Genomic DNA, 21,793 nt, shown 5'->3' with positions numbered 1-21,793 from the left:
TCAAGAAGTTTTGCTTGCAGCCAGCAACACGACGCCCTAAACACCCCTCTTTCCTCCATCACATCCCCCACCAAACTGCCCAACATGACTGAGTACGTCAAGGTCGAGAAGATCATCCCCAAGTTCCCGCCGCCGGCGTTCAGCGACATCGCCAAGGCCTCCAACGACGTATGTTTTGGCTCCCCGCGACGAGCTTCCCCATGGCGCCATTGCTAACGGAGCCGCCCTCCAGCTCATCAACAAGGACTTCTACCACACTGCCGCAGGTCCGCGACTCCAATTGATCCGCCTGCCCTCCCACTGACGCGCCCGCAGCTGCCCTTGAGGTCAAGCTCAAGGCCCCCAACGGTGTCAACTTCACCGCCAAGGGAACCTCTGCCCACGATGGCCCCGTCACTTCCTCGGTAAGCCCGCCATTGTACGCGGAAAAACGCCAAGGCTAACGCGTCCACCAGCTCGAGGGCAAGAAGTCGCTTTCCAACGGTACGACAAACGATTCCTTTCTCCCCCGCTCCACGAGCCTCTCTATACCCCTTCATGCGTCTTCCAACTTTCAATCTTATATATTCCACGTGAAGCAGCCTCCCGGCAAGGGGGGCTTTTCCGTGGCGGGCTACGGAATCAACCTACTGACAACGGACGACGCAGGCATCAGCATCACCCAGTCATGGAACACTGCCAACATGCTGGCCACCAAGGTCGAGCTCAACGACACCTTTGCCAGCGGCTTGAAGACTGAGATTCTCTCCAACTTCAACCCCGCTGCTGGCAACAAGGGCCAGAAGGTCAACCTTCACTTCAAGCAGCCTGCCTTCCACGGCCGCGCTTTCGTCGACTACTCGGCTGCTGGCGCCATTGGCACCACCGCTGATGCTGTCGTTAGCCACGAGGGCATGGTTGTTGGTGGTGAAGTCGGTTACGATGTGCAGAAGGCTGCCATCACCAAGTACTCCGCCGCTGTCGGATACACCACCCCTCTCTACAACGCTGCCGTGACTGCCACCAACTCCCTGAGCGTTTTCACCGCCTCGTACTACCAGCGCGTCAACCCCGCTGTTGAGGCCGGTGCCCGCGCTGTCTGGGACTCAAAGTCCGGCAACAACGTCGGTCTTGAGCTCGCTGCCAAGTACAAGCTTGACCCTGCGTCTTTCGCTAAGGTATGACGGTCCCTGACATGCACGAGGGCGTCTGTACTAATCCCATCCAGGCCAAGATCAACAACCTCGGCATTGCTTCCCTCGCCTACAACACCAAGGTCAACAGCGGTCTGACCTTCGGTATTGGTGGCTCTTTCGATACCCAGAAGCTGAACGAGGCCGGCCACAAGCTCGGCACCAGCTTCACCTTCGAGGGCTAAGCACCTCGAAAAGAGACATATTTGTGGAAAAGAGATGAAGGAGCTGGCTTTTAGATTCTTTTGGTTCTCGCGAAGCAGTATCATATCAATCTAGTGCTGATGAGCGAACGGAGCATACACCTTGGGTATGTGCGACGATTCGTCTCAATACAATTTACTGGAAGTCTGGACCCCGATCTATATGCTCGTAGTGATGATGTGTACTTACTGAACCTGTATCCCTAGTAAAGATATGGAGCGTGCTGGCATTAGTTTGTTCAAGGAAGAGGAAGACAAGTGAAAGCTGATCAATCGGGTATGGTATGTTTTTTACTTCTTGTTGTTTCCGGTATATGCAGTGCCCAGTCATGGTCATGAAACCGTTACTTCATGAGCGCGGGAACACATAGCTTCGTTCTACTTGTTGTCACATGTTACTATGAAATTGCAGACGCTTCATGTTTGACGTATAATTGGAGCTTAGTAGTCGTCACCGCGACTGAGAATCTCCTTGCAGTTGGGGCGAAGCACGAATGTCTGTCTTGCGTTAGAGATATCTTTAAAGCGTTGACGAATGAGACTGGCTGCTTACGTGTTCACTCTGTGCTGTATAACTGCCCTTGATATCGCAGAGCGGGGGGTAGGCTTCGACAATACCCGCGCTGACCAGGTTGTTCAAGCCCAAGAGGTACTTGTCGTGGCCCATGCGATCGAGATACCGCCTGCAGAAAGGCAGAGTACCGAAGTTCTTGGTAATGGAGTTGAGGAGTGTCTTTGCTGACGAGACGCGGAGAGCGACTTTGGGTGCGTCGGCCTTTTTGGCGTAGTGAGATGTCTCCATCTGTGGTACTTGTTAGATCAAGAGTAGGCTTACTAGTAGGCGAGTGACTTACATCATCCCGAACGTATCCCTTTCCTGTGCTGCCGAATGTTTCGATAGCAAATGTCTCGCCTTCTTCCATCTTTGTTTGATCACCGCCTTTGACGATCGGTACAGTCTTGCCGCCGTGGATGGTGTAGTGTCCGATGGAGTGTCCGTTCAGATTCCTTATGCACTTGACGGGCAGCATCTGTCCCTTGATTTCTACCTCGTAGCTCTCCATGACTTCCTGGATAGCAGCGCCAATGTCGCTCATGCGCACGTCGATACCGGCCTCCTTGATACCGGCGTTTGTCGCAGCCTTGCACGCGTTGATGAGGTTGTCGTATACGGGGTCGAAGGTCAGGGTGAACGCGCTGTCCACAATACGTCCGTTGATGTGTACGCCGAAATCGACCTTCATGACGTCTTCGTAGTTGATGACCATCTTGTTGCCCGCATTAGGGGTGTAATGCGCTGCACAGTGGTTTATGCTCAGACCAGTCGGGAACCCCATGCCCGCTATTTGCGCGTCACCATCCTCCAGACCCTGGTGTCCTGTCAAGGCGCGAACCGAGTCCTCGATACCCTCTGCGATCTCGGTAAGCGACATGCCCGGCTTGATCCAGTTCTGAGCCCATTGCCGAACTTGGCGGTGGATCTCTGAGCCTTTGCGGTATTCGGTGAGGAAGTCGTTGTTCATGCGGTCGAGGTGGCGCTTCTCTTCATTGGTGGTCCGGTAGGCGTTCTCGTTGACGTATTCTTGGATTTCGCCCTCGGGGTACGAATCGTTGGGGAACAGCTCATCGATGCGAACTCGTGGTGGTGATGTCTGCACCTTGGGTCCTCCTGCGCCGGCTGCTGCGCCAGCCTTCTTCTTCTTTCTGGGCTTCCTCTTCTTCTTCTTTTTCGCAGCGCCTTCGCCGGCTTCTGGTGCTCCATCCTCGACCTCGTTGTCATCGTCTGAGTCTTCGTGATCCGCGTCGCCTGTGGGCTTTTCGCCGTTCTCTGTTGTACCATTTGCTGGTTTGCCGTTGGTGTCGTCCACTGTACGCTGTTAGGCGATGTAACGCGAGAGGTAGCGTTTCCATACACTTCATGTTGGCGACTTCGTCCGCTACCTTGGCCGCCATGTTGGCCGTGTCGAGAGTATAATAGTGCGTGTCTCGTGGACAATCTCGAAATTTACGAGCGTCTCGAAACGCCCCGCTAACTGACGCCGGTGGAGCGTCGCCCACTGACTGGGTTCTGAAGCTAGGCCATGCTTGTCTTAGCCCCGGGAGCTTGGCGATGACGTCCTCCATGCGCGCCGAACATTCACCCAAACTCATGTTTCTGCATGGGCACCCTCACCTTCGGATATTGGTAGTGGGCAATGCCACCCCGCCCATCTAGCTTACTGCGATCAATCGCTCAAACATCGACTTCTCGACTGTCGCGCATATCCTCGCCATACATCTGCCACTCATGTCTCCGTCGCACGGGTCCTGCTCTTCCGCGGCGCATACAAGTCTCGCATTTCCATGCTACGGCCCCACGATACGCGGACGCCCTAGTCAATCATTACGAGACGCTACATCTCACTTCGACGGCGTCTGCTTCTGAGATCAAGCGCCAGTTCTACACGCTCTCGAAGAAAAACCACCCGGACCATAACCGCAACGACCCCGAAGCCTCCACACGTTTCGTCGCAATCAGCGAGGCATACCACATTCTCTCTGTACCGGAGAAACGCGCGCAGTACGATGCACAACTAGAACACTCGCAAAGACAATCACGCTGGGGAGCGAGCGGGGGTGAATATCCGCAAGGGAGTTACAGTTCCGCTGCGTATGGCTCAAGGCCGGCCAGCGGGCTGAACAAGAAGCGCAGTACCTTCCGAGGGCCACCGCCCTCGTTCTATAAGGCTGGTGGCTATGGACGTCACGGCGCGAAGCGAGCCGAATACGCATACTCCAACGCACAGGAAGGTGGGGAGTCATCCAATCATGCTGGTCAAGAATCCTACGGCGAATGGGGTGGATTTGGCCCTGGTCAGCAGAAACAAGGGAATCAAGTTCCACACTTTGACAACGTCAGGCACAAGGAAACGCAGGACAACGTGAACGAGCATATTTGGGCTAGGCGGAAAAAGCTGCGTAGGAACATCAAGGTAGAGGAGGAGTGGGAAAAGGGCAACATGATTGTCAACTTTCTCGCGGTTTCTGCTGTTATCGCCATGATCGGGATTACGGCTAAGTTTTTCGAGAGCCGGCACGAGTCGCATCCACGTAAAACTAAAGAGAGCGCTTGAGCTAGTGGTGTAATCGCTATCTATCCCGGCGAAGAAATCAGTATGAAGATTAATCATATGCGCAGAGAATTTCGAGGCCAACGTGAACGCTACATTCATTGATCTACCGTTTGTACTGTGATGTAGGCTGTGAAAGAGACACGTCTGGTTCCGACATTGTATGAGGTGCCGCCGATTGATCTACTAGCGACCTGCACATCTCCTCATATTCTTCTCGATTTCGTTCCGATTCGCTTGAACGTCTCCATCCGTCTTTAGATTTATTACGATTCTCTAGGCGTTCTAGAGCAGGCCTCAGAAGGTTCCATAACAAGTATGGCACCGCACGCGTCATCATGCAAGCTGGCACCTGCTTCGCGCCATGAATGTACATGGTCCAGTCCATGCTCGATTCTGGTGAATGCTTCCGGAATGCGCACCCGCTTTCGAGCTCAGTCGGTAGTCGCAGTAGCCCCTCATGATGTAGTCGATTGAAGTAGGTCCATATCGGCTGGAGGAAGAACATGTGTATCCACCAGCGTGGTACGATAATGCGCGTATCATAATCGCTGCGACCAGTTGTTGCATCCAACTGGTAGTAATACGTAGTAATCTTGCCCGGATAGTCGATAGTCCAGATGTTGCCGCCGAAGGTATAACGCTCCCAAGCATTCCCTAGTTCGGGATCGGTGTCAGTCAACTGATAAAAAGGGTCGCCATGGGTAGTCGTGGGTCTACAAATATGTTAGTGGCAACTCGCAATGAACATGTTCAAAGATCGACTTACGAGGATGAATTCTCGATGCTGCTGCGATGATGCCAGACGGCATGGGCAAGTTCGTGGCAAAGAGCGATAGCGATTCTCAGGAAGATCGCCTCTTGATCGTATAGAGACCCATGATTGATAACGTGACGGAGTGCGTAGAGGTGATGAGTATGGAGCTGGATCCGTGGACAGTATACAATCTCGGAAACACTCGCGCCTTCGCCGAAATATGTCATGGCATCGAATTGGAACCCGTCCTCGTCAAGTTCATCAAACTCGAGCCTTAGATATCTCGGCAGGGTGATGTCAAGCGTTTCAGTCGTCATCAGGTGAGCTGTTTGAGTTGCCTCATATGCCGATGGAGCAAGATAATACCTTCGCTTCTCCTTAAGATACTTGAGTTCCCCATGAAGGACATGGTTGTGGAAAGACAGGGAGGATGCTTGCCTAGTAAGCTGCGTAGCAACTTTCAGAGCAGGTAGTAGCTGCAGGTAGGTCTCGCAGCTTAAGTTCATCCACTGCGCTTGCTGGAATAACGGATGTATGTCTTCGCAAGTAGCATTTGTGGGCGTTATGCTGTTGAGAAATGCCAGTGCAGGCCGATGGCGAGCAATATCAAGACTTGTAGAAACATCGGGAAGTGACCGGAGGTATCCGTAAGGGTCCGGGGTGGATCGATTCTCATCAGGCAAATCTAAAGCGCGCATGCAGCAGTGCGACATGGTTGAATAAATATGAATGGTATCCTTCTCGACAGCGGATGTCTTGGACAGATAATATAAGAAGGGACAAATCGGGAATTTGGCTATCAGAAGGGGCTACCAGGGTTCGCGACACTCTACCCATGGACCTGCACTGAACGTCGTGACTTGCAGCCAACCATCTATTCAGATGCTAGTCCACCACAATCTTGTCCTTCCATCAACTAGTCTTCTTCGTTATGCGATAACTGCATGCGTCAGCTATGGCTCATAAGATAATTTCTACACTTACAGGAACAGTTTTTCCCTCGAGTATACCTCCTTATCAGGATCATCGTCCACCTCCTGCACGTGGAACAGTTTTCGCGCCGTCTTCATAAACGTCAGATCTGCCCGTCTCCTCCTCTTGAAGCAGAAATAGCACACAGTCTTGTCGCCGATCAGATCTTGCAACGTCCTTTGCAGCAACGGGAAAGCAGGCTCGAAATATACACAATCCGCTGCCAGGATGATGTCCGGGTGTGCTGGTAGCTGTGACGGCGTCGGCTCTCCCCAGTCGTATATCGAGGCGCTGACACGAGAATCCAGAGCGTTCAGTGTGATGTTGCGCTTCATGAGTTCGAACATCGGCTCTTGATCCGTGATATGTAATGTGGTGTCGACTTTGCATCCTATCGCGACCGCCAACCCGACGAGCCCGCCTCCGGCACCAAGCTCGACTATCTCTTTACCTGCGACATCTTCTCGATGATTACGCAGCATGTATTTGCTCAGTACCATACCGGCCGGCCATAGTTGACCGCCGCAGCCGTTTTTCAGGTCCTCATGTAGTTTGAGTGGGGGTGACAGTAAGCCGTCAAAATCTATCTCGGAAGCGCCCGCAGGTTTGATAGGCGCGGGGGGAACGAGGTCCTGACTGACACCGAAAAAATCGTTCTCTTCGCTATCCGACATTTTTGGCGCGCTGATCAGGAACCGTGGTCACAGTTCGTGAGCATTGGATGTGCCTCTGCGTAGGCTCAAAACGGCATTAGCGTTGCCGAACGTGGAAAAGCGCCGCCCCGGTCTGCGATCGAGGCCTTTGTGACACTTCATCGACATCTGGTGCCGGCACTCCATCGAATTGTTAAATTACCATGTTCGCGTATGAAGCGCCGCAAAAGCATATCACGAAGTCACGAGCTGCAGAAAGTGGTGCTAAACATGGCTTCGGCTAATGCACCTTTCACCCAGCCTTCCTGTTATTGACCATGGAGAGCCTTCCTTATCTTATCGTCGCGCAGCGATCGACACGATCTCCTAGTTAAGCCAATGGCGTCTGCACATTACTGCCTATCAAGCGCCTCAATGCTGGGCACTTGGGAAGGGAAAGAAGGCGGACACCGGGAACAGGATACGCTCAGCCGAGGTGGCTTGCTTGTACCTGCTGCAGCTTCAACCCTTGCCCACGTCTTCCCCGCTGCATAGCCTCGTACTCACTACCTGCATCTCTATATACACTGTTATAGCAGGATTATTGACCTTGACACCGAACTTCTACTAAGAACCTCCACCATGGGCTTGCCTACCGAGGTCCTGCAGGCCTGGGAAGCTTGCGACCGGACTGATACACTCTTCGTGCTTGTCTGTTCGGTCTTCTGTATGTATACCTTGACAACTATTCACTACATTGACTAACCTTGTCAAGGCTGGGGCATCATTCCAGCTGTAGGCATAGCGTATTCAGGTTACACCACACGCTCCAATTCTCTAGCAGCAGTTATGCCAGCTATCCTAGCAGTGATCGTCTGCTCGATACAATGGTTCCTCATTGGATACACCTTGACATACGGAGAAGGAGGAGCTATTTTTGGAGATTTCAAGTACGCTTTTCACAGAAATGTGCTAGCAGAGCCTGTTGGTACCATTCCAGCAGTGCTATTCAGCTTCTTTCAATTGGTATTCCAGGCCACAGTTTGTGCCATTGCGGTTGGCGGCGCGTGTGAGAGAGGGAGAATACTGCCGTTGATACCATTCATATTTGTGAGTCCTACCTGTAGAACGACGGCATACCTGTGAGCTTCACTGACAAATGGTAGCTTTGGTCTACATTCATATACAATCCGTTAGCTCATATGGTCTGGGGTGGAGGTTTCCTTATGGACCTAGGCGTTCTAGATTTCGCAGGTGGTACGCCCGTACACATCAATTCCGGAGCAACAGCAACGGCGATTTCCGTATACCTTTCATACCCTTTGTTCCGCTCGCGCAAGTCCTCGACCCGTACACCAGCGCATCTGGTCATCCACCGGCCGGTCAATTCTCTTTGCCAACTTCTCGCCATGATTAGCATCTGGGGCTCATGGCTCGCTTTTGACGCTGGCACCACTCTGGCGTTCAACTTCAAGTCAGTAATGGCCTTGTGTGTCACGAACCTCTGTGCTGCCAGTGGGGCGCTCACGTGGATGCTCTACACATATGTGGAGGTAAGTCCTGGCTGCACGAAGTGCATATGAGACAAACGCTGACTTCGTACCTCTACCTCTGCAGGTTGGGCGCTGGAGTCTGGACTCATGCTTCATGGGCGCCATCTCTGGACTCATCATGATCACACCTTCGGCAGGTTTCATCGATCTACCAACAGCCTTCTTTTTCGGGGTGCTCGGTGCACTGTTTTGTCGTCAAGCGCTTCGCATCAAGTTTAGCGACTTCGCTCGGCGCTGGAGATGGGTTGATCATGGCGACACCTTTGCGACACACTGCCTTGGTGGAATTTTAGCAACGATTTCGACAGGCTGTTTTGCTCGGAAAGAAGTTGCTGGTTATGATGGAGTCACAGAAATTGTTGGTGGAGTATTCTTCGATGGGAACGTACGCCAGCTCGGTATTCAGGTTGTGGAGGCTCTCGTCGGATTCTCATGGTCTTTCGTCGGAAGCTATGTTATGTACGCGCTCATTGATTGTGTACCGGGCTTCGAAGTGTTGGCTGAAGACAAGTAAGTCGCATTGACGATTGGAAAGATGGCGCTAACACATGTTCAGGGACATCATTGCAGGCCTGGATGCAAGCCAGATGGACGAAGAAACGTTATGGACTGAAACACAGAAGTATTATCCCTATGCCGAGCGCGAAGGCGAGCTGCATCTCGAATGATAGATGGAAAGTCCACAGTCTACAAAGATGTGAACCAGCTGTACAGTGGTGCACAGAACAGCCACGGCAAGATGCATCGGTAACAAAATCTCAAGCACATCAAGACTACTCTTGCAAAAACAAACAGAAACCACCCGCAAGTCTATTGACGTAACGCAGGGTCGTTGTTGACGTTCGAACTTCGCTTCAAATCCATGTAGCAAACCCGCCCTTCCGTCATACCATACGTCCCTAAGCTTTAAGTACAAACAACAAGCACCAATTTGAAACGCTTAGCTGCTTATTCGCGTCTTCGTCCCGCACCCAAGCCTCCTGACATACTTACGCAAGCACCCACAGACTTCACCAAGCGTCGTTCCTGGAACATGCCGTGGATCCAAACCATCACCTGCGTAATCGCGAAACCTCCCATTGGCCATAGTAATCTCACAATATGGATAAGAGATACTCCGGATGCGCGCGTGCATTCAAAGTGTGCTGAAGCTGGGATGGAAGCGTTTGCCAAGACATGCCTACGCGTCTTCTTCGGAGGAAGCTAGCGGTTCTTGACCCGCACATACGTAAGGCACGTCAACAGTAGCGCAACCAATCTAGAAGCATGTCAATGAGCTTTGTGGACTAGACCGCAGGTTTTGGGGCCCATCGCCTCTCAAAATCGGTTAGCCTCGCGCTTGCGTGCCCGCTCTAGACATTACAGCCCTTCCCAGTATAACACAGACAGCCACGTAAGCCTCCAATCAGGAATCACGCAATGGAAATGGACTGAATTTGGCAAAGAACCCCGTTCCAGGGTCGAAGACTGACGTTGACACTCGGTATGGAGATGCCGATTGTGGAGATTGAGATGTTGGGAGAGGTACCTAGGTATCGAAAGTTCAAGGAACAGACAGATCACACAAAGTTGCCCGATAGTGAGAAACGCTTAGAGAGCATAGATGCATGCAAATGCATAGATTCTCACATCAATAAGGAAAATATGTCGCAACATTACCACCAACCATACAGTGCGTAGTCCAACAACGAAGCCGACCAACACAGACGAAGCTTTCAGCGATGGGCCTGATCGTGCATAGCTACCGGTGTGCTTCTAGACAAGCTTCAAATTCATGGTTTCGCCAAGACTGACCACACTACGAAACAATACAATGTCTTGCGTATGCTTGTGACGACTCATACAGGTAGAAGAGAAACATGCAGGACAGTGGGCCTAAGGTTTAGAGCAAGGGTAGGGGGACGAGTACCATGCCTCTGTTTCGTTTCCCCTGTCTACATCGAGATCCGGACTTGACATCGAGAGATCCAAACGATAGATATAAAGCTCCTGGTCGAGAGCCGTACAAGCCTTCATTACCATCACTTCTCTTTGCACTCTCGACCCAACAAGTATCTTCCCATCATGAAGCTCACAGCTCTTCTCAGCGTCGCCCTCCTTGCTCAGAGCTCTCTAGCTCACCCAGGCCAGAGCGCCGCAGAGCATGCACAGGAAGCTGCTGAGCGAAGAGCCTACCTCGCGAACAACAAGCGGTCTCTTGCCCACTGTGCTGATACACTGAAGGCGCGTGGTAACGATATCGCGATGCATACCCGTCGCAGTGCCATGGTAGAGAGACTTCGAGCCAAGCGGGCTATCGCCCAAGGTACACTCCCTTCCAGAGGATGCTGATGGCTGGATACTGATATATCGCACAGATAAACCGTACCTTCGGGTTCGCGACCTCGATACCGTCCTCGCCACTGATCACAAGTCAAACATGACTGGCATCACCGCCGATACTGATCCCGCCACCCTCTTTGCAGGAAACAACTCCTGCGTCCTTACACCCGAGGTGACCCAAGGCCCTTACTGGGTCGAAGGCGAACTCGTACGTGAGGATGTCACCGAAGACCAAGAGGGCATTCCTATGACACTGGACATCCAGATCATCGACGTGAACACGTGCGAGCCTGTTCCTCAGGCTTTCCTCGAGATGTGGCACTGCAACGCTACCGGCGTATACTCTGGTGTCGTAGCGCAGGGCAACGGAGTTGGCGAGGACGACGAGTCCAACTTGCAGAACACGGCATTGCGTGGCATCCAGCAAAGTGACGAGAACGGCGTCGTTTCGTTTCAAACCGTCTTCCCAGGACATTACACGGGACGTGCTGTAAGTGCTCACAGGTTTCTACCACCCTTATGTTGAGTAAATAGAAACTAACTCGAGACAATGTTGTAGACGCACATTCACGTCATGTCCCGACTCAACGCGACTGTAAACGCCAACTCGACCCTCTCAGGCGGCCACATCACACACGTGGGCCAGATGTTCTTCGACCAAGATCTCATCACTCTCGCGGATACAGTAGAGCCGTACGCCAGCAATGAACAGGAAGTCACCTCCAATGCAGACGATTCTATTCTTGCGGAAGAAGCTGCAGATGTTGACCCCTTCGTAGAGTATGTCATGCTCGGCAACGACATCTCAGAGGGTCTTTTCGGTTGGCTGGCATTTGGCATGGACTCTGCCAGTGCTTACAACATCACCCCAGCGGCGTACTGGACTGACGAAGGTGGCGTCGAGAATGAGAACTCTGGTGGTATGGGTGGTGGCCCGGGTGGTGCTCCTCCCTCCGGCGCTATGCCTTCTGGCACCGCCATGCCTACCGGTGCCATTCCATCGGGAAGTACTAGATAGACCAGAGTAGTTCGAGGAAAGATTGAAGCGTGGAGACACGGTGCTTGCAGGACTAAGCTGGGGGTTAGCAGTGGCATTCCGAAGTGTGCTAGAGTTTTGAACTGGGGGAAACCAACTTCATCCACTCGTTTGAGGAAGATTCTTTACCTTTATATTGTGTACCACTAGACAAAATCGTCTCACCCCCATTGTGCCCTGAACTCCGGTTTTCCTCGTGTCGATGCTCCGCAGGATGATTGACCGGAAGCTCAGCGGTGAGCATTGACAGAAGCGCATGCGCCCCATATGCCTGCATTCTCAATCGCATCATATGAACTTGGACATCTCACTCTTCGAGTGCCTTCAATCCGTCGACCAACGCGCCAAAGCTCTTGACCCTAACATGCTTCTTCGGATCCTCACCACTCCCTGCATCTTTAGCATCATGTACCATGCTCTTCTCTAGCTCGGAATCCAACTGCCTTTGGACCTGTTCGCGATCCAACACCTTTCTGGCCTCGTCGAAGCCTCCGATATCCCTCACGCTCTTGAACCCCATCTCCCTTAGCCTTCCCAGCGCAATACCCGAGCGTCTTCCACTCCGACAATACAGCGTAATTCGATCGTCTTTTCCCACATTTATGCCTTTCGCTGCGTAGATTTCGGGTAGTTGATCGATGACCTGGTATTCAATGTTTACGGTGGGTGCGATGTCGGAGGTAAGGTAGCCGGTCGAGAACTCGGCTGGGGAGCGGACGTCGATCAAAAGGTCTTGGGTGGTCATCGTGGTCATCGGCGTGCGCAGTATGGCGTGGATTGGTATAGACGTGGGGAGAAGAGAGGATATCGGGGCAGTTATGCGACGCGATGGCGGATGGAATGAGGGTGGAGGGGTCGCTGCAATCGCTAGCTTTAACCCCACATGGAAATCCCACCCTGAAGCAGCTGCCATCATGATCTGCCACGATGTATTCTAGCTCTATCACACGACAATCATGCACACTGCCTTTTATATTAGATGTCTTTTAGTTTTCTTCTTGTATGAGGTGCTGTCACAATGCGAATAGATGGTAGTTGGTTTGAGAATTTCTTTGATTCAGAGAGCTGCAGTCCGGTAGACGGCTCAGTACATGGTTCTATGGGTACGAAAGAACGTATTTTGTCTTCCAGTGCCCATCGTGTAATGCTTTTAACCGCTAATCGCAGCAACACACCGTTTGCTGTAATAGCGACTTCTTTCCTCTTCCTAACGCCAAAGACCTGATTGATACAGGCTCCCAAAAGCCCCAATGGGTATGCAAAAAGTATGAAATGTTGCGCAGATACCTGTGATCTGTCTTTGCAGAGTATGCAGAATACAAATGAGCCCACCCGGAAAAGAAATCGCTGAAGTGGTATAGAACAAACAAAAGGAACTCGGGCATTGGTATCGTAAGTGTCCGTGACATAAAGGACAAGAATAGATGCAGTGTAAACGCAAACATTAGGGTATGTCGGTGACCAGGCGCCATCCAGAGGCGGTCGATGAAGAAAGGCGCAATGAAGCGCAGTACACATGTCTATGAACCCTTGAGGTTCGCGGTCGAGAAATTGAAGTTGAGGAACTCGAACTTGTCTTTCGAATTGGTTCGGCTCTCTGCTGAGAATGTGCTTTGTGCACTGTTGTCGATGGAGGGCGAGCCTCTCGTAGAGTGTTGAGCTTCACGAGGCTCAAGAAGCAGCGATCGGCGGTAGTAGCTTTGCACGTTGGCCTGGTCGCTTGCGTGCATTCGCTGGATTTGGCTCTCCATCCAGTCCTGCATTTCTGGTATGGCAGCCAGTCGGTAAGGAACTTGGAATGATTGGAGCTGGCCGATGATCTTAGCTGTCTTCATGTGTTTGTCGAAGTTGATGACGGAGACGCTGTCAGAACCGGAATCTCCGGGGAGCTGTCGTGTGGTGCCATTGCCGACGTCGATAAACGTAAGATCGGTAAGGTAGATACCGACGAATGGAATGCATGGCGCGACATGGTTTTGCAGACGCTGTCGGAGCACAGCATAATTACGTCCTACGTCGGTAATCGCCTTCAGTTCATCCAGGCGAGCCTTCGTTTTCGTGGACACAATTTCCCATGTACGTTTGAGACGCATGACCATGGATGAATTGAGCGAGCAGATGATGGCCATCAACGAGTCGTAATTGTTAAGCTCCAGGCATTTTGCCGCAACTTTGACCCACTGCTTGATAACAACAGCACGCTTCTTTGCGTCCTCGAGCTGCAGGATGGTGTCGGCAACTAGGTTTGCCAGGTCGGTCGAAAGCGTTGACATTGCTTTGACGTTACGAGCCTTCGAATTCTTCTTCTTGGTCCATTCCAGGGCAAGAAGTTCTTCGGGTTGGATGGCGCAGAAGAGCCTGGACTCGATAATGGTGAATTGTCTGGCAAGTTCCAAAGGATCGAAGTCCAATATGCTGCATTGCGTCCTGCCTTCTTTGCTACCTCGCAGAGCGTTGAGTTGGCTCTTAGTCACAATTGGGGACGGCACATTGCTATCCGCAAGAGTGAACGCAGGGTTTGAAGCACCTGTCTGACTGAGCGACGATACCAATCGAGGTACAAGAGCACCAGCCCTTACTTCCGTTACTTTGGAAGTAAGCTCCGCAAGTCTTTTGCCAGCAGCAGGCATAGCAGCCCTAAGCTTTCCGGTGGCGAACGCGAGGATGACGCCTAGAGCAACAGCGTCGCTCTCGCCACACCAATGGCTTTCCAGCCAACCCTTGAAGACATTGTAGACACGAAGACGTACCGGCACACCCACGGTCTGGCTGTTACCGATGTAATCAAAACGGTCGATCAGGCATTGCGCGAGGTCGAGTGGCGTGGTAAAGAGGCGGAACGTCAAATAAAACGCGTTGACGAAGACGACATCTGGGGTAGATTCGAAGGTAGTCAGCTGTTCTACAAGCGCTGGGAGGGAACCACCAGAGATTTGGCCCTCTTTGTTGTAGATCAATTCATGGACATAGGTGGTCTCCAATAAGTGCTCTTCGCCAGCAGCGACATCTTCGCTTGCTAGAGATCGGAGCTCAGAGGAGCTGCCAAAGCTGCTGATCAAGGTTTGACAACTCTCCTTCTTCGTGGGCGAATGATCCGGGGTAGTGGCACGTGTGGACGTGTGAGAAAGAATGCTTGCAGAATCGCCTTGTGCACTGAAGTAGGTGCTGCTCCCATCGTTTACTGAAACGTAGACGCTGTCAGTTTTGGTCGAACCGGCAAAACTTTCCTGTGTCGTGCTCAAGGGACTATCGGCGGAATCAGACGCATGAGGTGGAGCCAGAACCGGAGTAGGCACCGCATTGAGAGGAGGTAATGATGACCGGGACGATCTGAACGACACTGCGGTTGGGCTCTCGACTATTACGGCCTGGGACGAAGGCTGAAGGCTAAGCCTGTTGGTTTCGAGTGGTGATGGTTGCGGCACCTCGGGTAGTGGCTTTGACTCTGAGATGACTAGTGGTGGAGGCATTTCGCGTTCCTCAACTGGCGTAGCGGGTAGTGGCTTGTTGGTCTCCAGGACGGTGTCTGTAGGCTTGGGCGATGCGGACCTAGCTGTGGACTCCTGGCTATCTGCGTCGGGTTCTTGAAAGATCGTTTCTGAGATCCCGAGACCAGCAGGTTCGGCTTCGAACTCGAAATCGCCAATCCTTTCGATCACAACCCTAGCCTTGGTGACGCAATCACCAGCAGAACGCACACAGCTTGTAGCGGCAGCCACGATCTGCTTCCCTGCTTCAGGCGCCACCACCTCTTCAACGTCGGTATCGGCGTTGATGAACATGTCCTTGGTCGCTTGCACTAGTTCCGTCAAACGGGTGTACATGGTGTCTCGTGCTTCTGCCAGTTGTTCGGATCGTCGCGAGTCTCGTTCCCATACTTCCTCAACAACTTTGAGAAGTTGGCGGCACGCAATCACAGAGTGCTGGGTAATCTGAGCAAGTTCTTCCGAAGACCGTGATTGCAGGTGCAACCCAATAAAGGAGCCGATGTAGCCCAGGAAAGCGTCGTGCGCGGCGTTTAGCCTCTCGGTGGCTAGGTTTCCTTTGCGCGCACTTGCTGATTTACCGGTGTACGACAAGCGATGTGTCATGGAGATACGTTTCGACTGCACTGAGGAATGGGAGGGGAGTATTGGTGATTGAAGTGAATCTGTCTCCGAGGGCAGCGAAAAGGCGACTGATAGGCGGTTCAGGTTTCTCTGCGGCTGAGCAGTGGTGGTGTACCAGTCGTCGTGCACTGATGGTGCACCTTGCGTAACCGGAGAGTCGCATTCGTTCGCCGAAAGCCTGTTCTCGCCCGAGGGGGCTGATATTGCTCGTGGTTCCACAGCAGCATCGACCGAGTCGGACGGCGGGGTGAGTGGTCGATGACTACTGGCGTCGCCAAGCTCGAAGAGTGACAGCGCCACTGCGTCCGTCGTCCAGATGTCAAGGAAACGCACGGCCCGAGTCACCAACTTGAATGATTTGAACACAAGCTCGTCCATGTGTTCGAAAACGGGCACCTGCAGCTCGTTCGACTGCAGGGCTTCTTGCAAGGTCTTGGCCGTCTTGACGAGTGTGGAAAGATCTCCTAAGAGAGCTTTCCGCATGCGCCGTAGACTTACGTGTGTGAGGATGAGGCGTGAATCCTTCTGCAGGCACTCAGTCCGTTCCTGTTCGGAGTCAGTAATCGGGACACAGACACACTCTATACCCGTCCACAAGCTTCACTTACGAGGAAGAGGCGGACGCCAACAATCATGCCCTTGACATAGTCCTGTCTCGAGAAGGCACCAAGATCGCCATTCTCTCCATCGCGGACCAAATCCCACAAATATGTTAACGCGGTCAGAAGGTTCCGGATGATGGGATTGTCGTAGGGTTCGCAGTAGTTGGTGGGCAGCCATCCGCGGGCCCCTGACGCTAATAGTGTTCCATCGGCCCAGCCATTGGGATGAACAGAGTGGACGAGGATTACATCGCCTTGATTGATGGCGACGGTGATGGACGACTCGTCGGTTGAGGACGACACTGTCGTACTCGGGCTGTAATGATAGAACGCACGGAGGTAGTTGTGGAATACAGGTTGCGGATGTTGTTGCTGTTGCAGAGCCATGGCTTCACTTGAAGTCTTCGGGGTCAGAGGTGGCGATATTTGCGACTGCGACCGACTGGAATGTGTTCCCCTTGATGAGGATTGGCGAGTGTGGCCAAAAGCCCGCGAGCGCGATCTTCCTGGTGACGATTTGTGAATGTTCAGTGGCGCCACTAGTGCGCTCGATCGCTTATCCATCTCTTCTTGCTCAGGAAAGGACGCCATGGTGGAAGAACGAAAGGTGGGTGAGATGCTAGAGTAGAATGCTCCGTCGATAGTACGCTAATTGGGCAGCATTTGGCAGATGATACAAAACGAGAGTCAATTGGCGTGGCGCAATACTTGACGTTCTGGAGTCCTGGCGTATACCGATTGCTTTGCTCGGCTGTTTGCAAGTTAATACTGTGCTGAGGCAACTCCCACGCGACAAACGGAGACTGACATACCCGACGTGACGATAGCTAGCGCTGTAGTGTGAAGCAGGTGACAGATGACCCGATGTGGATGCGAGGCCGGCGGATGGGCCTGTCGTCGAGGTGGTTGCGGCGAAAGCTGGGACGGGCGTCGTTTCCGTTACACAAAGACCGTAGCAAGGCGAAGCTCAGACACGGTCTGTCTCTCGTGAAAGTGTGCAGATGTTTGAGAGTGAAGACGCTGGAGCTAACTGGAAGGAGGGGCTGCGGCTGGGGGATGGGCCAGTGTTGTAATGGCAATAGCAGAGCAGCGAAGACCTAGAGGCGCACAAGGGTCGTGCCTGCCACTGCAGGGGAGCGTGGGGTTGCTTCCAACGGTTCGTGAGGAAGTCGCGGCCCAAGCGAAGGAAAGAGCGACCAAAAGGAAAACAGACGCGCTGCCAGCAGGTCAGGTGGGTTGGGGATAGGCGACCGAGATGCAGTCGAACGACAGGAACATTGCCCTTCTCCACAGTGGCCGGCTGGAGCTGTTATTATCACATCCCGATGGAGGATCCTACCGCCCGCCTACTCGAGAAAAGCTTCGTGTGAACAGGACAGGGGCCTTCTGTCAGGCGATGCAGGGATGTTGGGCCAGGGCTAACGGAGCGTTGGTGCGTGTGGGATGCGGCTTGCTCCCAACCTCGACTATAGCCCGCAGGCATCCTTAATCGCGGCGGCGAGACCACCGACCGTGCAGGCCAGCCAAGCCAGCGCCTGTCCCCGGCATTTCTCCCCTGCCCGCTCGTCATGTTGAGATACCGTGCATTGGCTGCATTCACCCAGCCGATCCGCCCACGGCACGACGACGGGTACAGGAGCAGGTTGTCGTCGCCATTGCCTCTCGCCATCGCCGCTGCCTGCTCATAGGCTGGCAGAGTCTTTTCCAGCGCTACTGTTTGGCGCCGCGAACAAGCAGCAAGGCCGCAGCCCTCATACGCACGCTGGGTGCAATCAAAGCATAACAACATACAGTACCCGCAAAGCACGCGGACGCGCGCGGACGCGAGCCAGGACCTGCAGCATCAGGCTTGTCGACCCACCGCGAACCTTCTCCCCGGTCGCAGACTCGAGACCTGCATGCGGCAAAGATCAACCCTCTGCGTGCGCCGCCTCTAACTCGGCTTGGCAACTTCCGCCGGCTCATCTTCCCCGGCTCAAGTGCCTTGCTCCCAATCAAGTTGAATCAACCTAGCCCAATTTTCTTCTGCATCCTCCGCAGTCCGTCCCATTGGCCACATGCGTGAATATCTCGACATTGCTCTTCGTACGCCTGCACCACTGCAAGCCTCCGTCTGAATCCCCCGAACGGTCGGGACGCCGCAAAAATCGATTCGGGCCTATCCCGTTTGCCATCCGTCTACCGTACTGAGCATAATCAACCACACGAGAAGCGAAGGGCGATGCAATAATGCCCGCCCGCCGTAAACGTCATCTTCGATATGGGCCTCTTGCCCGGCTGTTGTGGGATCGAGGCGACCTCCCGCCCTACCCCCACTTGCAGCAATGGATCTGCAACTGTGACGATTCTGCGCATCCTGCAGTTATGAACGCCGACCTGACGACAGCATCCCTACCGAGTATCACATGCCGGTTTGCAGAGCATTGAACTGCCTAGACATATCCCTGCTCTTGTTACCTTCAACGTCTTAAGCATCGTCACATATACCATCAGTTCACGCTTCCCATTGCCAATGGGACCTTGGTCAACAACAATATACTTTGCTGGGATGCAGCAATTAAGCGACTCCTACTTGACGACGAGCATTCCACGACCACGTCTGAACCTGTTGACGGACAGCGTGTGGACCTCGACTTCTACACGGTGTGCATCCTCAAAGGACTGTTTCAACAGTGCATTTCCATCAATCTGCGCAGCACCGCTTCGAATGGCCGTCAAGAGAAGATGTCCTCCAAGACTGCTATATTCTCCTAGAACTCTAGTGTACGCCCTTGAACGCCCTGGCCGGCCGCTTGTCCCAGGCTTAGTCTAAACCCCCACTCCCCACTGTTGAGCGACTGTCCTGTCCAGCAACCTACTACGGCTAGACCCGGCCAGACACTCTGTGAGTCTCTTCAAGCATCTCCGCATCGTCAAAGTGAAGATGCGCCCAATCCCGACGCCGATCCCTTCGTGAAAATCCACACTCGAATTCTCCACCCCTGTTGATATGCTCAAAAGCGGCTGGCTCTTCGACTTTCATGCTGAGAGAGACTTTGATCTACATCCTTTCCTTCCTAAAGCAGCTGCAAGCGGGCTGTGGACTATCCTTCCGCGGTACAAACGCGGGTAGTTTGTTTTTCCAATATCAAACTCCAAATCGTCGCGGCTGACAACACTCTTTAACAATGCAGTATGATAATACCATCGTATGCGCAAGTGCACAGCATACAACGGGGGCAAAGTAACAGACAGACGCCACTGCTAACTTGTTCTCACAACAAAAGAAGGTGTGAGACTAGCACTGGCGGGGCGACTATTGAAAGCGGCGGAAGGTAACATACCGCCAACCCCCTTTAGCCAGGCAAGTTATTAGTGGACGTTCCCAAGGACAGTGCCAACAACGAGAACGCCGTCATTCGGTTCACGACACTCCCGTGCGCGACGGACCCTGGCCGAGTTTGGAGGATACGCGGTGACAGCGGACGGAAGCCAGCCGTGAGGGTGTGAGTCAAGATACGTTATTGAGAACTCGATCGTGCTTAGCCTTTGGGCTATCTCAACACACGGTGCAACTTTGTTGATCGTCATTCTCGAAATCTCCCATTGTCGCACGAGACCCAAAGAGAAGTCTAGGTCGAGAGATCGACATCGCAGGCCATTCATCTCACTTCATCTCACCCTCAAGTACGAGTGGATCTTGGTACAGGCGCGGTTTTTGTGTAAACAATTTCGAAATCCTATTTCATGGTGGTAGCGTGCAGACGGCGCAGAGAGGTGTTTCATCGTTTTGATGCCCCGGCGTAGTTCGCTCTCGGAACTACTCAACAACTCGGCCCTTCTCTCACTCGGATTTTCATCATAAACATGCCACTGAACAGCTCCCGCCTAGGAAGCTAAGGGCTGTAGCTTTGTCACCAAACTTACCAACCTCCCGACCGCGGGAATGCGTTAGCTGCCGGCAGCCAAATCGCCGACTCTGCACTGCGCCATGCAGGAACCAGCACAACGAGCCCAACGTGGTAGGATTGATACGACGTCATGGCGAACCTGCTTGCTCTCTCGTAGGATGGCCGACAACATCGACATTACACGTTGCTGTCCATTCATGGAAGTGAACTGTTTCTCTGCCACGGGCCTCACAGCTGTGCCGCAAACCCTTTCTCAGCCTCCAAGCCCGGACCACAAGCCACATGCGAAGTGCAACACCGACCCAGGATCGCGGTACGCATGGTGGATCCATTGCAGAACGGACATCACTCCGATGCAGCATTACCGAGGCTCGGTTGTTAATATCCCTTTGGAAGGACTGCGGACGTCATGTGAATAATGTTGAATGCGCCTCTGCGGCGTGGTTTACATGGACACGAGGTGGCACAGCTCCGAATCACATTCAGACGAGCGATCGATATGACCGTTGCCCCGTCTGCACAAACGAGCGATCGATCGGTACCGGTTTACCAACGAACATATCTTTTATGGTACTGCTCATGCCTACGGCTGGCGGCGTAAGACAGCCACTAAGCGACTACCAACGGCGTCTTGTTGCGCTCAAATCCGCTTATCTGGCCATCTCGTGCAAAGTAGGTAGGTGTATGTAACATCAATTACACATGACTCTGCGGCGTGAGGCGACGCCAAGTGCCTGAAATACCACCAGGGAACTTACCAGCGGATGGGAATTCAGAATGCCAAGCAATAGCGAGTACGATGCGCCCACTGTCAGCCTCACCCAGTTTGCGCATCCCTCTCGGTTGCCATGCACGCATGCGTCTCATCACGTCTTCCGATTCCACGCGCGCTCGGCTCATGCCCCCTGTCACCAAGGTTGCGTAGGGCGCGCTCAAAGATCGGCCAAACAGTCAATTCGACACCTTACGTTGTAGACGTTCAGCATACCTGTTACCCAAGGTAGAAGAGCCGTGGGTATCGTTTCCCGCGTTTGAGAGCGTTCCCAAAAGTCGCTTTCTTGATTGAATTGGAGTACTTGGAGAAACTCATCAGAGCACCTTGACGTTGCATGTTCCTCTAATATCTTGAAGGAACGACCCCTTGGTTCCTGCAGGATCTCAGCTCCGCCTGCCACGATAAGTTTCTGCCTGCGGCGTAGTCATCGGTCCTCCGCTTCATCTCCCCTAGGCCTCGAAGACGCCTCATCTACGTCAGGAAAAATGGCTGTGGCTACGACGCGATACAAGGAGCTCGGGAGACCCCTGACCTACTCTTGCAGGCGACTGGACGCCACAGCGCAATGCTGCAGCACACAGCGTCGTGCAAGTATGCAGGTCTGACCCATACTGTGAGGCTGCCTGTACCTGCATTCCCGTACACGCGGCTGCAAGGTTT

At 53.1% G+C, this 21,793-nt stretch overlaps 8 protein-coding genes across 8 annotated transcripts; 4 read left to right on the top strand and 4 right to left on the bottom strand.

The window, feature by feature from the left end:
- Window positions 1-84: 84 nt before the first annotated feature.
- Window positions 85-1,357, top strand: J4E83_003211 (uncharacterized protein; the record flags this gene model as incomplete). The annotated part of the gene is made up of 6 exons (XM_049330148.1): window positions 85-168; window positions 233-266; window positions 316-404; window positions 456-483; window positions 649-1,157; window positions 1,208-1,357. 6 exons carry the CDS (start codon window positions 85-87, stop codon window positions 1,355-1,357), a joined length of 894 nt encoding a protein of 297 aa, XP_049190644.1.
- Window positions 1,358-1,816: 459 nt separating this feature from the next.
- On the bottom strand, window positions 1,817-3,328 carry J4E83_003210 (uncharacterized protein; the record flags this gene model as incomplete). Its single annotated transcript, XM_049330147.1, has 4 exons — window positions 1,817-1,873; window positions 1,929-2,177; window positions 2,230-3,242; window positions 3,289-3,328. 4 exons carry the CDS (start codon window positions 3,326-3,328, stop codon window positions 1,817-1,819), a joined length of 1,359 nt encoding a protein of 452 aa, XP_049190643.1.
- A 242-nt stretch (window positions 3,329-3,570) lies between these two features.
- J4E83_003209 (uncharacterized protein) lies at window positions 3,571-4,488 on the top strand (the record flags this gene model as incomplete). Its single annotated transcript, XM_049330146.1, has 1 exon — window positions 3,571-4,488. The coding sequence occupies one exon, from the start codon at window positions 3,571-3,573 to the stop codon at window positions 4,486-4,488; it is 918 nt and encodes a 305-aa protein (XP_049190642.1).
- A 1,666-nt stretch (window positions 4,489-6,154) lies between these two features.
- J4E83_003208 (uncharacterized protein) lies at window positions 6,155-6,888 on the bottom strand (the record flags this gene model as incomplete). Its single annotated transcript, XM_049330145.1, has 2 exons — window positions 6,155-6,182; window positions 6,227-6,888. 2 exons carry the CDS (start codon window positions 6,886-6,888, stop codon window positions 6,155-6,157), a joined length of 690 nt encoding a protein of 229 aa, XP_049190641.1.
- Window positions 6,889-7,488: 600 nt separating this feature from the next.
- On the top strand, window positions 7,489-9,067 carry J4E83_003207 (uncharacterized protein; the record flags this gene model as incomplete). The annotated part of the gene is made up of 5 exons (XM_049330144.1): window positions 7,489-7,573; window positions 7,622-7,956; window positions 8,013-8,399; window positions 8,464-8,909; window positions 8,956-9,067. The coding sequence occupies 5 exons, from the start codon at window positions 7,489-7,491 to the stop codon at window positions 9,065-9,067; spliced, it is 1,365 nt and encodes a 454-aa protein (XP_049190640.1).
- A 1,396-nt stretch (window positions 9,068-10,463) lies between these two features.
- On the top strand, window positions 10,464-11,739 carry J4E83_003206 (uncharacterized protein; the record flags this gene model as incomplete). Its single annotated transcript, XM_049330143.1, has 3 exons — window positions 10,464-10,704; window positions 10,757-11,211; window positions 11,281-11,739. 3 exons carry the CDS (start codon window positions 10,464-10,466, stop codon window positions 11,737-11,739), a joined length of 1,155 nt encoding a protein of 384 aa, XP_049190639.1.
- Window positions 11,740-12,064: 325 nt separating this feature from the next.
- J4E83_003205 (uncharacterized protein) lies at window positions 12,065-12,511 on the bottom strand (the record flags this gene model as incomplete). Its single annotated transcript, XM_049330142.1, has 1 exon — window positions 12,065-12,511. One exon carries the CDS (start codon window positions 12,509-12,511, stop codon window positions 12,065-12,067), a length of 447 nt encoding a protein of 148 aa, XP_049190638.1.
- Window positions 12,512-13,277: 766 nt separating this feature from the next.
- Window positions 13,278-16,855, bottom strand: J4E83_003204 (uncharacterized protein; the record flags this gene model as incomplete). The annotated part of the gene is made up of 2 exons (XM_049330141.1): window positions 13,278-16,412; window positions 16,475-16,855. The coding sequence occupies 2 exons, from the start codon at window positions 16,853-16,855 to the stop codon at window positions 13,278-13,280; spliced, it is 3,516 nt and encodes a 1,171-aa protein (XP_049190637.1).
- Window positions 16,856-21,793: the final 4,938 nt, after the last annotated feature.

This window comes from Alternaria metachromatica (genome assembly GCF_023757995.1).
Source record: "Alternaria metachromatica strain BMP 0045 chromosome Unknown scaffold_5, whole genome shotgun sequence".
In the NCBI taxonomy this organism is placed as follows: Eukaryota; Fungi; Ascomycota; class Dothideomycetes; order Pleosporales; family Pleosporaceae; genus Alternaria; species Alternaria metachromatica.
Note: the sequence above shows the minus strand (reverse complement) of the source record. Positions and strands in the feature narration are given on the sequence as shown.